Source organism: Dendropsophus ebraccatus, chromosome 7 (assembly GCF_027789765.1).
Source record: "Dendropsophus ebraccatus isolate aDenEbr1 chromosome 7, aDenEbr1.pat, whole genome shotgun sequence".
NCBI lineage: Eukaryota > Metazoa > Chordata > Amphibia > Anura > Hylidae > Dendropsophus > Dendropsophus ebraccatus.
The window spans coordinates 4305914-4322040 of record NC_091460.1 but is presented as its reverse complement, the minus strand read 5'-3'; the positions used below and the strand labels follow the sequence as shown (position 1 = coordinate 4322040).

At 54.5% G+C, this 16127-nt stretch overlaps 2 protein-coding genes across 2 annotated transcripts; both read left to right on the top strand.

Moving 5' to 3' along the window:
* Positions 1–597: 597 nt before the first annotated feature.
* TTC31 (tetratricopeptide repeat domain 31) lies at positions 598–9665 on the top strand. Its single transcript, XM_069976932.1, has 9 exons — positions 598–704; positions 3663–3838; positions 6680–6763; positions 7206–7271; positions 7662–7736; positions 7821–8018; positions 8150–8198; positions 9333–9423; positions 9494–9665. The coding sequence occupies exons 1-9, from the start codon at positions 695–697 to the stop codon at positions 9663–9665; spliced, it is 921 nt and encodes a 306-aa protein (XP_069833033.1). The 5' UTR covers positions 598–694.
* LOC138796618 (uncharacterized) lies at positions 8118–12804 on the top strand. The gene is made up of 9 exons (XM_069976231.1): positions 8118–8198; positions 9333–9423; positions 9494–9635; positions 9773–9874; positions 9959–10028; positions 10119–10242; positions 10311–10385; positions 10469–10571; positions 12628–12804. The coding sequence occupies exons 4-9, from the start codon at positions 9848–9850 to the stop codon at positions 12727–12729; spliced, it is 501 nt and encodes a 166-aa protein (XP_069832332.1). The 5' UTR covers positions 8118–8198; positions 9333–9423; positions 9494–9635; positions 9773–9847; the 3' UTR covers positions 12730–12804.
* Positions 12805–16127: the final 3323 nt, after the last annotated feature.

The window sequence follows — 16127 nt, the reverse complement described above, 5'->3', positions numbered from 1 at the left end:
CTTCTCTCCTCACAGCAGCTGCTTCTCTCTCCATCTATCCGGGGGTCTTCTCTCCTCACAGCAGCTGCTTATCTATCCGGGGGTCTCCTCTCTCCATCTATCCGGGGGTCTTCTCTCCTCACAGCAGCTGCTTCTCTCTTCGTCTACCTGGGGGTCTTCTCTCCTCACAGCAGCTGCTTATCTATCCGGGGGTCTCCTCTCTCCATCTATCCTGGGGTCTTCCCCCCTCACAGCAGCTGCTTCTCTCTCCATCTATCCTGGGGTCTTTTCTCCTCTCCTCACAGCAGCTGCTCCTCTCTCCATCTATCCTGGGGTCTTCTCTCCTCACAGCAGCTGCTTCTCTCTCCATCTATCCGGGGGTCTTCTCTCCTCACAGCAGCTGCTTATCTATCCGGGGGTCTTCTCTCCTCACAGCAGCTGCTTCTCTCTTCGTCTACCTGGGGGTCTTCTCCCCTCACAGGAGACATTACAAAGCGCGCCAAAAGCTGCCGTTACCTCCTCATAGATCAGCAAGCGTTTGGCAGCACATGCGCTGTGCAGGTGGGCGGGGCTCTCCGCAGACCTTCCCGTATAAGGCGGTGTTTGTAGTCTTGGTCACTGGCAGTGACGATAGCCAATCCGGAGTGGTGAGGGGCGGGACATCCGGAAGGGGCGGGCTCAGTAAAGTATGGAAAGCACGGCGTGAGCCGGAGACATGGAGGAGGGTGAGTGACCCATCCCGGGTGTACACGGTAGCTGGACGTCACTGTCACCCGCTCATACACCTGCGGGGAAGAGATGGGGCGCATGACACACCCGGCAGCTGGCAGGACCTGAACAACTTTCGTTTCTGAGTATCCACTGCTCTCATTGGATAACGGTGGTCACATGTCCCGAGTAGTCTCCGCCCACTGATCCCCTCATGAGTATATATGGGGCTGCTCCATACTTCTTGGTTCCTTCTGGAGCCCAGTGTGGCCGTGTTCTCCTCTTTGTGCTGCCATGACACCGTCCTGTCCACAGGGAGGCGCTGCTCACACCTGTGTGGTAACAGGTGTCATGTAGGCAGCCAGCGGAGCCCATTATAAGCCATTAGGGGCCCTGGGCGCTGTTGTGTGGTGGGTCATGTGGCCCCTGGATGTACGGGGCCTTATAATGGGGGTGTAGGTGGGCCAGCCATATACGAGGAACATGGTGCCCGCTCCCCCCAGCAGTATTCAGTGCACACGGGGAGGAGCGTGAAGGGCAGCACTGGAGGCAGTAATACTTCTATGTGAAGATGTCAACACAAAGCAAGACAAAGAGGGGTGGAGATACTGGTACTAGAGATGAGCGAACCTGGAGCAGCTGGAGTCCATCTGAACCCGAAGGTTTGGCATGTGATTAGCGGCGGCTGCTGAACTTGGATAAAGCCCTAAGGTTGTCTGGAAAACATGGATACAGCCAATGACTATATCCATGATTTCCACATAGCCTTAGGGCTTTATCCAACTTCAGCCGCCACCGCTAATCACATGCCGAAATTCAGGTTCGGATCGACTCGAGCATGCTCCAGGTTCGCTCATCTCTAACTGGTACATGACCAGGGAGGCCTCCATACACATCACCTGAGGAGGCCCCAGCTCTACATTACATATCAGATGTGACTACAGCCAGAGGACCACATGCTGCCCCGAATGTCACCTGGTGGCTACCCCGCCATATACTACATATACTATCCCCGCCATATACTACACAAACTAGCCTCACCATATACTACATATACTGTCCCCGCCATATACTACATATACTGTCCCCGCCATATACTACATATACTGTCCCCGCCATATGCTACATATACTATCCCCGCCATATGCTGCATATACTATTCCCGCTATATACTACATAAACTATCCCTGCCATATGCTATACTGTCCCTGCCATATGCTACATATACTATTCCCGCCATATGCTACATATACTTTTCCCGCCATATGCTACATATACTATCCCTGCCATATACTACATATACTGTCCCCGCCATATACTATCCCCGCCATATGCTACATACACTATCCCTGCCATATGCTATACTGTCCCTGCCAAATGCTACGTATACTATTCCCGCCATATGCTACATATACTATCCACGCCATATACTTCATATATTATCCCTGCCATATGCTATATATACTGTCCCCGCCATATACTACATATACTATCCCCGCCATATGCTACATATACTATACCCGCCATAAACTACATATACTATGCCTGCCATATGCTACATATACTATTCCCGCCATATGCTACATATACTATTCCCGCCATATGCTACATATACTATTCCCACCATATGCTACATATACTATCCCTGCCATACTCTACATATACTGTCCCCGCCATATACTACATATACTGTCCCCGCCATATACTACATATACTATTCCCGCCATATACTACATATATTATGCCCGTCATATGCTACATATACTATCCCCGCCATATACTACATATATACTATTCCCGCCATATGCTACATATACTATTCCCGCCATATGCTACTTATACTATCCCTGCCATATGCTACATATACTGTCCCCGCCATATACTACATATACTATTCCTGCCTTATGCTACATATACTATCCCTGCCATATATTACATAAACTATCCCCGCCCTTATTGCGGAAGATCACGACCGTAATGCGGCCCACTCTAAGGTGTGGAGGGGATGGATTTTGTTTAAAGATTCTCCCGACTTCCCACAGCTAATGCGTTGAGTTCCCTGAGTCATCTATTTTGGTCCTGACTGTACGCGGAGATGGTCTTCATATTCTCGCGGTTTCTGGTTCACTGACCTCAGACGGAGAGAAGATACAGGTGTCTGCTTTAGCTTTTATTTTATTGTATTGTCGTGTTATTCGGAAGTGAATTAACGCTTCTGGTGGTGTGGCTACAGTATTATGCACTCTCAATGTTGTCCCGTTGTTTTCCCCTCCTTTCCCCTTTGTTTCATTTTTGCTTCTTTTTCTCTTTATTTCCTGTTGGTTTCCTAAGCACTGCCTTTGGAATTTGTTTTTTTTTTGTAATTGGGCCTGACAGGGGCCTGCGCCAGTTGCAAACAATCCAGAGATTGTAGGCTGGCAACTCTATTGTGACCTGTTGCATTATTGGATTGTAGATGATGTTATTATTTTTCATGTTTGGAAATGACTTTATACTTTTTGCTTTGTGATGCTTTTTAAAAAAAAAAAAAAACTTTAATAAAATCAGATTCAACATAAACTATCCCCGCCATATACTACTTATACTATTCCCGCCATATACTACATGTACTATCCCCGCCATATACTACATATACTTTCCTCACCATATGGCAGTATCATATACTACACTACAGAACATGTCCCATATCGCACGTCGCCAGGTCTGTATTTGCGGTATCTCTATGTGCCCCTGCGCAGGGACGCCGGCATATCACAGCAGTGCGCCAACCTCCCAGCACGTCCCCCAGTACGGCCCATCGTGTCAACCCCCCCTTCCCTGCACGGCCTGTTATGTAAGAGTGCCCCCGTCATCCAGTACAGCCCGGGATGTCAACTCCCCCCCGCTCCCAGTACGGCCCGGCCCAGCATGTCAGGCTGAACGTCGCCCTCCAGTGGGTGGAGCCATTGCTGACCTTTTCCCTGTGTTTCCTTCAGATTCAGATGACAGCTATCTCGATGAATATTATTATTATAATGATGACGACGATGATGACGAGGACTGTGGATTCTGGGACGGGGTGTCTAGATCGGGGACATATTGTGGCTTCCGCCCGTCCTTCCTTTACTCCCAAGATTATAATCTACATAACATAAATTATATAACGAAAGAGGTGAGAGGGGTCTGAAGGATGGGGAAGGTGGTGTTGGGATTACTGCGGGGTCACAGGTCGTATGGAAATCAGGTGATGGTGGAGGTGCAGTGGGTGGGATTATATGGTGGGGATAAGGTGGTGGATGGCACTTTTAGGTTGGTGTTGGTGATAGGATAGAGAGAGGGTGGCGGATATCTCGGGGGATGTTAGGCATAGGGTTTTGGATGACCTTGGGGGATGTAAGAGATAGGGTGATAGATATCTTGTGGTAGTGTTATGCATAGGGTGTTGGATATCCTGGGGGGATGTTGGGGATAGGGTGGTAGATATCTTGTGGTGGTGTCAGGAATAGGGTGGTAGATATCTTGTGGCGGTGTCAGGGATAGGGTGGTGGGTTTTCTGGGGGGATGTTAGGGATAGGGTGGTGGGTATCCTGGGGGATGTTCGGGATAGGGTGGTGGGTATCCTGGGGGATGTTCGGGATAGGGTGGTGGGTATCCTGGGGGATGTTAGGGATAGGGTGGTGGGTATCCTGGGCGATGTTAGGGATAGGGTGGTGGGTATCCTGGGGGATGTTAGGGATAGGGTGGTGGGTATCCTGGGGGATGTTAGGGATAGGGTGGCAGATATCTTGTGGTGATGTTAGGGATAGGGTAATGGATATCCTGGAGGGATGTTAGGGATAGGGTGGTAGATATCTTGTGGTGATGTTAGGGATAGAGTGGTGGGTATCCTGGGGGGATGTTAGGGATAGGGTGGTGGGTATCCTGGGGGGATGTTAGGGATAGGGTGGTGGGTATCCTGGGGGATGTTAGGGATAGGGTGGCAGATATCTTATGGTGATGTTAGGGATAGGGTGGTGGGTATCCTGGGGGATGTTAGGGATAGGGTGGCAGATATCTTGTGGTGATGTTAGGGATAGGGTGGTGGGTATCCTGGGGGATGTAAGGGATAGGGTGGCAGATATCTTGTGGTGATGTTAGGGATAGGGTGATGGATATCCTGGAGGGATGTTAGGGATAGGGTGGTAGATATCTTGTGGGGGTGTCAGGTATCGGGTGGTGGATATCTCCGGTGGGGCGTGATATGGTGGTGGATATCTTAGGTGTGGGGTGTTAGGGCCCTATTACATGGAGTGATAATTGGCCGATTATTGCTTCGTGTAATAGAGAAAACAATTGGCCAGTGATGATCATCTGATTGTTTATGTTGGTCTTGACCTAAGATCATTGCCCACCGTGTACTAGCGATGCATGGCCGATGGATGATTGTGTAGAAAGAAAAAAAAAAGAGAATTGTGTACATCTCTGCAGTCCTGGTGTTCTCTCACCCTTCGCCTGCTTCCTGGAGCCACCCCTGTAGCTTCAGAGCGGGTCTCTGAACTGACAGGCTGCTCAGCCACTGGCCAGGATAGGTGTTAGGGCTAGGCTGGTGGAAATCTTGGGGGTGGTGTTAGGGATAGGGTGGTGGATATCTCAGGTGGGGGGTTATTAGGGATGGGGTGTTTGATATCTGAGAGGATAGGATATCAGATAGGGTGTTAGGGTAGTGAATGTCTCTGGAATTGTTAAAAAGAGGATGCTGGATATATCCAGAGATGTTAGGGATAGGGTGGTGGATGTCTGGGGGAGGAGTGTTAAGGATAGGGTGGTGGATGTCTGGGGAGAGGAGTGTTAGGGATAGGGTGGTGGATATCTGGGGAGAGGAGTGTTGGATATCTGGGGGAAGGAGTGTTAGGGATAGGGTGGTGGATATCTGGGGAGAGGAGTGTTAGGGATAGGGTGGTGGATATCTGGGGGGAGGAGTGTTAGGGATAGGGTGGTGGATATCTGGGGAGAGGAGTGTTAGGGATAGGGTGGTGGATGTCTGGAGGGAGGAGTGTTAGGGATAGGGTGGTGGATGTCTGGGGGGAGGAGTGTTAGGGATAGGGTGGTGGATGTCTGGGGGGAGGAGTGTTAGGGATAGGGTGGTGGATATCTAGAGGGAGGAGTGTTAGGGATAGGGGGGTGGATGTCTGGGGAGAGGAGTGTTAGGGATAGGGTGGTGGATGTCTGGGGGGAGGAGTGTTAGGGATAGGGTGGTGGATATCTGGGGGGAGGAGTGTTAGGGATAGGGTGGTGGATGTCTGGGGAGAGGAGTGTTAGGGATAGGGTGGTGGATGTCTGGGGGAAGGAGTGTTAGGGATAGGGTGGTGGATATCTGGGGAGAGGAGTGTTAGGGATAGGGTGGTGGATATCTGGGGAGAGGAGTGTTAGGGATAGGGTGGTGGATGTCTGGGGGAGGAGTGTTAAGGATAGGGTGGTGGATGTCTGGGGGAAGGAGTGTTAGGGATAGGGTGGTGGATATCTGGGGAGAGGAGTGTTAGGGATAGGGTGGTGGATATCTGGGGAGAGGAGTGTTAGGGATAGGGTGGTGGATATCTGGGGAGAGGAGTGTTAGGGATAGGGTGGTGGATGTCTGGGGGGAGGAGTGTTAGGGATAGGGTGGTGGATGTCTGGGGGGAGGAGTGTTAGGGATAGGGTGGTGGATGTCTGGGGGGAGGAGTGTTAGGGATAGGGTGGTGGATGTCTGGGGGGAGGAGTGTTAGGGATAGGGTGGTGGATATCTGGGGGAAGGAGTGTTAGGGATAGGGTGGTGGATGTCTGGGGGGAGGAGTGTTAGGGATAGGGTGGTGGATGTCTGGGGGGAGGAGTGTTAGGGATAGGGTGGTGGATATCTGGGGGAAGGAGTGTTAGGGATAGGGTGGTGAATGTCTGGGGGGAGGAGTGTTAGGGATAGGGTGGTGGATGTCTGGGGGAGGAGTGTTAAGGAGGGGGAAGCTTAAGTGTTCCTAAAGATGTGGCTAATGTCTCCTTTCAGCAAGCCGATAAAAATGCTAAAGAACTTCTAGAGGAGGAGAAAAGAGAGAAGGAGAAAGCAGATAAGAAGAGGCTAAAGAAGAAGGTTATATTACCCTCCTGTCTCCTCCTCTCTGTTATTGCCCTCCTGTCTCCTCCTCTCTGTTATTGCCCTCCTGTCTCCTCCTCTCTGTTATTGCCCTCCTGTCTCCTCCTCTCTGTTATAACCCTCCGGTATCCTTCCATCTGTTATTACCTTCCTGTCTCCTCTCCTCTGTTATTGCCCTCCTGTCTGCTTTCCTCTGTTATTACCCTCCTGTCTCCTTTTTTACTCTGTTATTGCCCTCCTGTCTCCTCTCCTCTGTTATTGCCCTCCTGTCTCCTCTCCTCTGTTATTGCCCTCCTGTCTCCTCTCCTCTGTTATTGCCCTCCTGTCTCCTCTCCTCTGTTATTGCCCTCCTGTAATTTCCCCTGTATTATTACCCACTGACCTGTGACCTTTATCTAACCTGTGTTCTGATTGGCTGTTTATTTATTTATTTTTTCAGAGACAGAAGGACCGTAAACGTGAGCAGCGACTAAAGGAGGCCGAGAAACCAGCGGGGGAAAACCTGGTAAGTGTCTGGAGGTGGCAGCCATTGTGACCGGGGCAGTGGGTCGGTGGTGGAGATGGCAGCCATTGTGACCGGGGCAGTGGGTCGGTGGTGGAGATGGCAGCCATTGTGACCGGGGCAGTGGGTCGGTGGTGGAGATGGCAGCCATTGTGACCGGGGCAGTGGGTCGGTGGTGGAGATGGCAGCCATTGTAACGGGGCAGTGGGTCGGTGGTGGAGATGGCAGCCATTGTGACCGGGGCAGTGGGTCAGTGGTGATAGTGGCAGCCATTGTAAACGGGGCAGGGGATCGGTGGTGGAGGTGGAAGCCATTGTGTTCGGGTCGGTGGAGGAGGTGGGATGGATGCAGGTGCTCCTGGCTTAGGCTGACCTATCCCCGTATTTGTACCAGGCTCCGGTAGACATCCCGAGGCCTGCAGACTCGGAGGACATAGTCCAGGAGGATATGGGTGAATTAGGGAATGAGGTGAGTGTCCACATGTCCAGTGCAGCCGGGTGATCGCTCCGCCGCCTTTTCTGACCCCTCTCTGACCCCGGATCTGCCATACAGGATGACCTTGACCTTGCCAGCTCCTTCGTACGACAAGCGCAAAAAAAGATGGAGAATAAACCAAAGCCGGAACGGAAGGAGCGAAGTAAGGAATCTATACGGGAAAGAGGGCGGGACAAGTCTCAGGACAGTGTGACCGAGAAGGCGGAGCCACAGCCAAACACGATGGCGGCATGTCCCACAGCAGCACAGAGAAGTGTAAGGAGCGCTCTCATCCCCTCCCTCTCTCCTTATTTCTCTCTCACCTTTTCTGTCTCTCTCTCTCTCTCTCTCTCTCTCTCTCTCTCTCTCTCTCTCTCTCTCTCATGTAGCCTTGTTGTCTCTTACAGGTTCGCCCCTTGGATCAGTATAAAGTGCAGGAGAGTCTGGATTTAGCCAGTAAGTGCCCCCCCCCCCGCTCCCTTCTCTCAGTGCTGCCCCCTGATGCCGGATGTCTCCTCCCCCCACTCCCTTCTCTCAGTGCTGCCCCCTGATGCCGGATGTCTCCTGTCTGTCCCCTCCCCCGCTCCCTTCTCTCAGTGCTGCCCCCTAATGCCGGATGTGTCCTGTCTGTCCCCTCCCCCACTCCCTTGTGTCAGTGCTGCCCCCTAATGCCAGATGTCTCCTGTCTGTCCCCTCCCCCGCTCCCTTCTCTCAGTGCTGCGCCCTGATGCCGGATGTCTCCTGTCTGTCCCCTCCCCCCGCTCCCTCCTCTGAGTGCTGCCCCCTAATGCCGGATGTGTCCTGTCTGTCCCCTCCCCCACTCCCTTGTGTCAGTGCTGCCCCCTAATGCAGATGTCTCCTGTCTGTCCCCTCCCCCGCTCCCTTCTCTCAGTGCTGCCCCCTGATGCCGGATGTCTCCTGTCTGTCCCCTCCCCCCGCTCCCTCCTCTGAGTGCTGCCCCCTAATGCCGGATGTGTCCTGTCTGTCCCCTCCCCCACTCCCTTGTGTCAGTGCTGCCCCCTAATGCCGGATGTCTCCTGTCTGTCCCCCGCTCCCTTCTCTCAGTGCTGCCCCCTGATGCCGGATGTCTCCTGTCTGTCCCCGCTCCCTTCTCTCAGTGCTGCCCCCTAATGCCGGATGTCTCCTGTCTGTCCCCCGCTCCCTTCTCTCAGTGCTGCCCCCTGATGCCGGATGTCTCCTGTCTCTCCCCTCCCCCCGCTCCCTTCTCTCAGTGCTGCCCCCTAATGCCGGATGTCTCCTGTCTGTCCCCCGCTCCCTTCTCTCAGTGCTGCCCCCTAATGCCGGATGTCTCCTGACTGTCCCCCGCTCCCTTGTGTCAGTGCTGCCCCCTAATGCCGGATGTCTCCTGTCTGTCCCCGCTCCCTTCTCTCAGTGCTGCCCCCTAATGCCGGATGTCTCCTGTCTGTCCCCTCCCCCACTCCCTTCTCTCAGTGCTGCCCCCTAATGCCGGATGTCTCCTGTCTGTCCCCGCTCCCTTCTCTCAGTGCTGCCCCCTAATGCCGGATGTCTCCTGTCTGTCCCCGCTCCCTTCTCTCAGTGCTGCCCCCTAATGCCGGATGTCTCCTACAGATATTGGGAATAATTTGGCCAGCAGGGGGAGCTACGTGGAGGCGTTACATTATTATACAGAAGCTATTAGGTTAAACCCTGGCGAGTACAGGTGAGTGTGGGGATCCCAGCGGGGGCGCTCCTGTGTGCAGCCTCCTCATGGCCCCTCTCATCCCCCACAGGTTTCTGGGAAACCGCTCGTACAGTTATGAACGCGTCGGCCGCTATAAGGAGGCGCTGGAGGACGCAGAGAAGTCGCTGGAGCTGCAGCCGAACTTTATAAAGGGTCAATTCCGGAAAGGAAAGGCCCTGAAGGGGCTGAAGGTGAGGAGGCTGCACCGGCGGTGGCGATAACACTCCTCCCACCTGCGGGGGGCGATAACACCTGCTGTATAACTTACCACGCGCTATACAAATAAATATTATTATTATTATTACCTCTGTGTCCTCTCTATTTGCAGAGATATTCCGAGGCCGTCGCGGCATTCCAGCAAGTCTTATCATGTGACCTGAATTGTACGGAGGCAGCACAGGAGATGGCAGACTGTCAGCAGAAGCTGCAGGTGACTCCTCCCCCTGTCACTGCCCCTCCCCCAGCACCCACCTCACCCGTATCCTCATACACTTTATCCTTGTGTGTCCTGTAGGAGCTGATGATGCCCACAAGGGGGAGCCTCCCGAGTTATACTCCCCTGAGCGTCCGACCAACTCTGCCCAGTAAGTACTGACCTTTAAGTAGGGGGTGGGGCCCTTGTCATGTGACCCTTGAATGGGCGGGGCTCATGTCTCATGTGATCTCTGTTGCAGGTTTGATAGGTCAGAATAATAATAATACTAAAGTGTTTATTGCTCGTAATCTGGTTTATACAAGATCCAGTAATGGAGGTCAGTCGGACCCCCGTAGCCCCCCTACAGCCAAGCCAGCCAGCAGGTATGTGACCACTATCAGGGGGAGGGGCTTGGCAGGGGTGGTCAGTAACAGTCTCCTCTTCTCCGCAGCACCTTGTACCCCGTCTGGGTGGGGAACATCACAGCCCGGGTGACGGAGGACGTGCTGAGGTCACAGTTTTCAGTGTAAGTGCTGGATCGGGGCGCAGAGGGTGAGCCCCCCCCACCCCCACCACACACACACACTGCTGACTCTTCTCTGCTTTTAGGTTCGGTGCCATTCACTCTCTCCGTATCCTGTACAGCAGGACCTGCGCCTTCATCAACTTCTCCAGGAAAGATGCTGCCGAGTCCGCCTTCCGAACCCTGCAGGTGACCGAGCTGCTCTCCGACCTCCCCCAGCCTCACATTACCTGCACTCCTCCTCCTCCCCCAGCCTCACATTACCTGCACTCCTCCTCCCCCAGCCTCACATTACCTGCACTCCTCCTCCTCCAGCCTCACATTACCTGCACTCCTCCTCCTCCTCCAGCCTCACATTACCTGCACTCCTCCTCCTCCTCCAGCCTCACATTGCCTGCACTCCTCCTCCTCCTCCTCCAGCCTCACATTACCTGCACTCCTCCTCCTCCTCTGGCCTCACATTACCTGCACTCCTCTTCCTCCTCCTCCTCCAGTCTCACATTGCCTGCACTCCTCCTCCTCCTCTGGCCTCACATTGCCTGCACTCCTCTTCCTCCTCCTCCTCCAGTCTCACATTGTCTGCACTCCTCTTCCTCCTCCTCTGGCCTCACATTGCCTGCACTCCTCCTCCTCCTCCTCCTGTCTCACATTGCCTGCACTCCTCTTCCTCCTCCTCTGGCCTCACATTGCCTGCACTCCTCTTCCTCCTCCTCTGGCCTCACATTGCCTGCACTCCTCTTCCTCCTCCTCCTCCTCTGGCCTCACATTACCTGCACTCCTCTTCCTCCTCCTCCTCCTCCAGTCTCACATTGCCTGCACTCCTCCTCCTCCTCCTCCTCCTCTGGCCTCACATTGCCTGCACTCCTCCTCCTCCTCTGGCCTCACATTGCCTGCATTCCTCCTTCTCCTCCTCTGGTCTCATTGCCTGCACTCCTCTTCCTTCTCCTCTGGCCTCACATTGCCTGCACTCCTCTTCCTCTTCCTCTGGCCTCACATTGCCTGCACTCCTCTCTCCTCCTCCTCCTCTGGCCTCACATTACCTGCACTCCTCTTCCTCCTCCTCCTCCTCCTCCTCTGGCCTCACATTGCCTGCACTCCTCTTCCTCCTCCTCTGGCCTCACATTGCCTGCACTCCTCCTCCTCCTCCTCCTCCTCCTCTGGCCTCACATTGCCTGCACTCCTCCTCCTCCTCCTCTGGCCTCACATTACCTGCACTCCTCCTCCTCTGGCCTCACATTACCTGCACTCCTCCTCCTCCTCCTCCAGCCTCACATTACCTGCACTCCTCCTCCTCCAGCCTCATATTGCCTGCACTCCTCCTCCTCCTCTGGCCTCACATTGCCTGCACTCCTCCTCCTCCTCTGGCCTCACATTACCTGCACTCCTCCTCCTCCTCTGGCCTCACATTACCTGCACTCCTCCTCCTCCAGCCTCACATTACCTGCACTCCTCCTCCTCCAGCCTCATATTGCCTGCACTCCTCCTCCTCCTCTGGCCTCACATTGCCTGCACTCCTCCTCCTCCTCTGGCCTCACATTGCCTGCACTCCTCCTCCTCCTCTGGCCTCACATTACCTGCACTCCTCCTCCTCCAGCCTCACATTACCTGCACTCCTCCTCCTCCTCCTCTGGTCTCACATTGCCTGCACTCCTCCTCCTCCTCCTCCTCTGGCCTCACATTACCTGCACTCCTCCTCCTCCTCCTCCTCCTCCTCCTCCTCCTCCTCCTCTGGCCTTACATTGCCTGCACTCCTCCTCCTCCTCCTCCTCCTCCTCTGGCCTCACATTACCTGCACTCCTCCTCCTCCTCTGGCCTCACATTACCTGCACTCCTCCTCCTCCTCCTCCTCTGGCCTCACATTGCCTGCACTCCTCCTCCTCCTCTGGCCTCACATTACCTGCACTCCTCCTCCTCCAGCCTCACATTACCTGCACTCCTCCTCCTCCTCTAGCCTCACATTACCTGCACTCCTCCTCCTCTGGCCTCACATTACCTGCACTCCTCCTCCTCCTCCTCTGGCCTCACATTGCCTGCACTCCTCCTCCTCCTCCAGCCTCACATTGCCTGCACTCCTCCTCCTCCTCCTCCTCCTCCTCTGGCCTCACATTACCTGCACTCCTCCTCCTCCTCTGGCCTCACATTGCCTGCACTCCTCCTCCTCCTCTGGCCTCACATTGCCTGCACTCCTCCTCCTCCTCTGGCCTCACATTGCCTGCACTCCTCTTACATTGATCATCTTTCCTAGGGGTTGAATATTGAGGGGACAACATTAGTCCTTCAGCTGCGGAACCCAGAACACTCACACCTGAACCCCAGCGGGAGCGGAGCCAAGAAGCTCGGAAAGTGAGGAGGCAGATGGGGCCCAACTGGTGACGGGGCTGTGTGTAACCGGTGCACAATAAAGGAGGCTTTCATACACTTACCTGTGTTGTCTTACTGCTAATAGTGGTGCGCCCCCCGCAGGATGGTGGAATGAAGGGTCAGCAGCGCTCTATAGCGGATGTCTCTTATCTCCAACAGGTGGAGCTACAACCCTCTGTCTCCCAGTGTTATATGCTGTATCACTCCATATCACCAGCAGGGGGCACTCCTCCCTCTGTCAGTGTAATCCTCCGTTTTACCAGCAGGGGGCACTCCTCCCTCTGTCAGTGTGTTTCCCCATATCCCCAGCAGGGGGCACTCCTCCCTCTGTCAGTGTTTCTCTGTATCCCCAGCAGGGGGCACTCCTCCCTCTGTCAGTGTGTTTCTCTGTATCCCCAGCAGGGGGCACTCCTCCCTCTGTCAGTGTTTCTCTATATCACCAGCAGGGGGCACTCCTCCCTCTGTCAGTGTGTTTCCCCATATCACCAGCAGGGGGCACTCCTCCCTCTGTCAGTGTTTCTCTGTATCACCAGCAGGGGGCACTCCTGCCTCTGTCAGTGTGTTTCCCCATATCACCAGCAGGGGGCACTCCTCCCTCTGTCAGTGTTTCTCTCTATCACCAGCAGGGGGCACTCCTCCCTCTGTCAGTGTGTTTCTCTCTATCACCAGCAGGGGGCACTCCTCCCTCTGTCAGTGTTTCTCTCTATCACCAGCAGGGGGCACTCCTCCCTTTGTCAGTGTGTTTCCCCCTATCACCAGCAGGGGGCACTCCTCCCTCTGTCAGTGTGTTTCTCTCTATCACCAGCAGGGGGCACTCCTCCCTCTGTCAGTGTTTCTCTATATCACCAGCAGGGGGCACTCCTCCCTCTGTCAGTGTGTTTCCCCATATCCCCAGCAGGGGGCACTCCTCCCTCTGTCAGTGTGTTTCTCTGTATCACCAGCAGGGGGCACTCCTCCCTCTGTCAGTGTGTTTCCCCATATCCCCAGCAGGGGGCACTCCTCCCTCTGTCAGTGTTTCTCTCTATCACCAGCAGGGGGCACTCCTCCCTTTGTCAGTGTGTTTCCCCCTATCACCAGCAGGGGGCACTCCTCCCTCTGTCAGTGTGTTTCTCTGTATCCCCAGCAGGGGGCACTCCTCCCTCTGTCAGTGTGTTTCTCTGTATCACCAGCAGGGGGCACTCCTCCCTCTGTCAGTGTGTTTCTCTCTATATCCCCAGCAGGGGGCACTCCTCCTTCTGTCAGTGTGTTTCTCTCTATCCCCAGCAGGGGGCACTCCTCCCTCTGTCAGTGTTTCTCTATATCACCAGCAGGGGGCACTCCTCCCTCTGTCAGTGTGTTTCTCTGTATCCCCAGCAGGGGGCACTCCTCCCTCTGTCAGTGTGTTTCCCCATATCCCCAGCAGGGGGCACTCCTCCCTCTGTCAGTGTTTCTCTGTATCACCAGCAGGGGGCACTCCTCCCTCTGTCAGTGTGTTTCCCCCTATCACCAGCAGGGGGCACTCCTCCCTCTGTCAGTGTGTTTCTCTCTATCCCCAGCAGGGGGCACTCCTCCCTCTGTCAGTGTTTCTCTGTATCACCAGCAGGGGGCACTCCTCCCTCTGTCAGTGTGTTTCCCCATATCACCAGCAGGGGGCACTCCTCCCTCTGTCAGTGTGTTTCTCTCTATCCCCAGCAGGGGGCACTCCTCCCTCTGTCAGTGTTTCTCTGTATCCCCAGCAGGGGGCACTCCTCCCTCTGTCAGTGTGTTTCTCCGTATCTCCAGCAGGGGGCACTCCTCCCTCTGTCGGTGTGTTTCCCTGTATCCCCAGCAGGGGGCACTCCTCCCTCTGTCAGTGTGTTTCTCTGTATCACCAGCAGGGGGCACTCCTCCCTCTGTCGGTGTGTTTCTCTGTATCCCCAGCAGGGGGCACTCCTCCTTCTGTCAGTGTTTCCCTGTATCCCCAGCAGGGGGCACTCCTCCCTCTGTCAGTGTGTTTCCCCATATCACCAGCAGGGGGCACTCCTCCCTCTGTCAGTGTTTCTCTGTATCCCCAGCAGGGGGCACTCCTGCCTCTGTCGGTGTGTTTCTCTGTATCCCCAGCAGGGGGCACTCCTCCCTCTGTCGGTGTGTTTCTCCGTATCCCCAGCAGGGGGCACTCCTCCCTCTGTCAGTGTAATCCTCCGTATCCCCAGCAGGGGGCACTCCTCCCTCTGTCGGTGTGTTTCTCTGTATCCCCAGCAGGGGGCACTCCTCCCTCTGTCGGTGTGTTTCTCTGTATCCCCAGCAGGGGGCACTCCTCCCTCTGTCGGTGTAATCCTCCGTATCTCCAGCAGGGGGCACTCCTCCCTCTGTCGGTGTGTTTCTCTGTATCCCCAGCAGGGGGCACTCCTCACTCTGTCGGTGTGTTTCTCCGTATCCCCAGCAGGGGGCACTCCTCCCTCTGTCAGTGTAATCCTCCGTATCCCCAGCAGGGGGCAGTGATGTCTCATATTGAGCAGATCTCTGTGTTTGGAGTTGGCACTGAGCGGTTCCTGTGCCGTATCCACCTGGTGTCTTGTATACAGGCTGCAGTGATATCCCGTGTGATGTAATCCGCCGTCTGATAATCCGGCACACTGTATATTTATGTGGAGCAGAGAGGAGCGGTACCTGCAGCAGATCACACTAATCGTCTCCTAGAGAGGATCACGTATTACTGATAATCCGGAAAGTCTGATAATCTGGCACCAGCCCCATTCCTGCTGTGTACAGGATTCCTCTGTCTGATAATCTGGCACCAGCCCCATTCCTGCTGTGTACAGGATTTCTCTCTGTGTCTGATAATCCGGAACGTCTGATAATCTGGCACCAGCCCCATTCCTGCTGTGTACAGGATTTCTCTCTGTGTCTGATAACCGGAACGTCTGATAATCTGGCACCAGCCCTATTCCTGCTGTGTACAGGATTTCTCTCTGTGTCTAATAATCCGGAACGTCTGATAATCTGGCACCAGCCCTATTCCTGCTGTGTACAGGATTCCTCTGTCTGATAATCTGGCACCAGCCCTATTCGTACAGATGCATTGGAGATCCTGTCTTTCGGCAGAGTGGTCAGAAGATTTGTGACGTCACTGCGAGCAGGATCCATAGGACAAGCGTGAAGCCGGACACCATCAATACTGCGTATACATGCAGCCTGCAGCGGGGGGAGGGATACAAATAAACCTTGTTTAATGACTGTGGCGGCCCCGGCGTGTCACAGGGGGGCAGCGTTTAATATACCGCCAGCGCTTCCCATCTCCATAATCTGCAGATAATAGGTGGATATTGAGCGCCGCTCGTCTCCGCCACTGACAGTCATTTCCCAAAGCAATAATGGATGGAATTATCTCCAGATTACAGAGCGCGGCGAAAACAATTACATGCG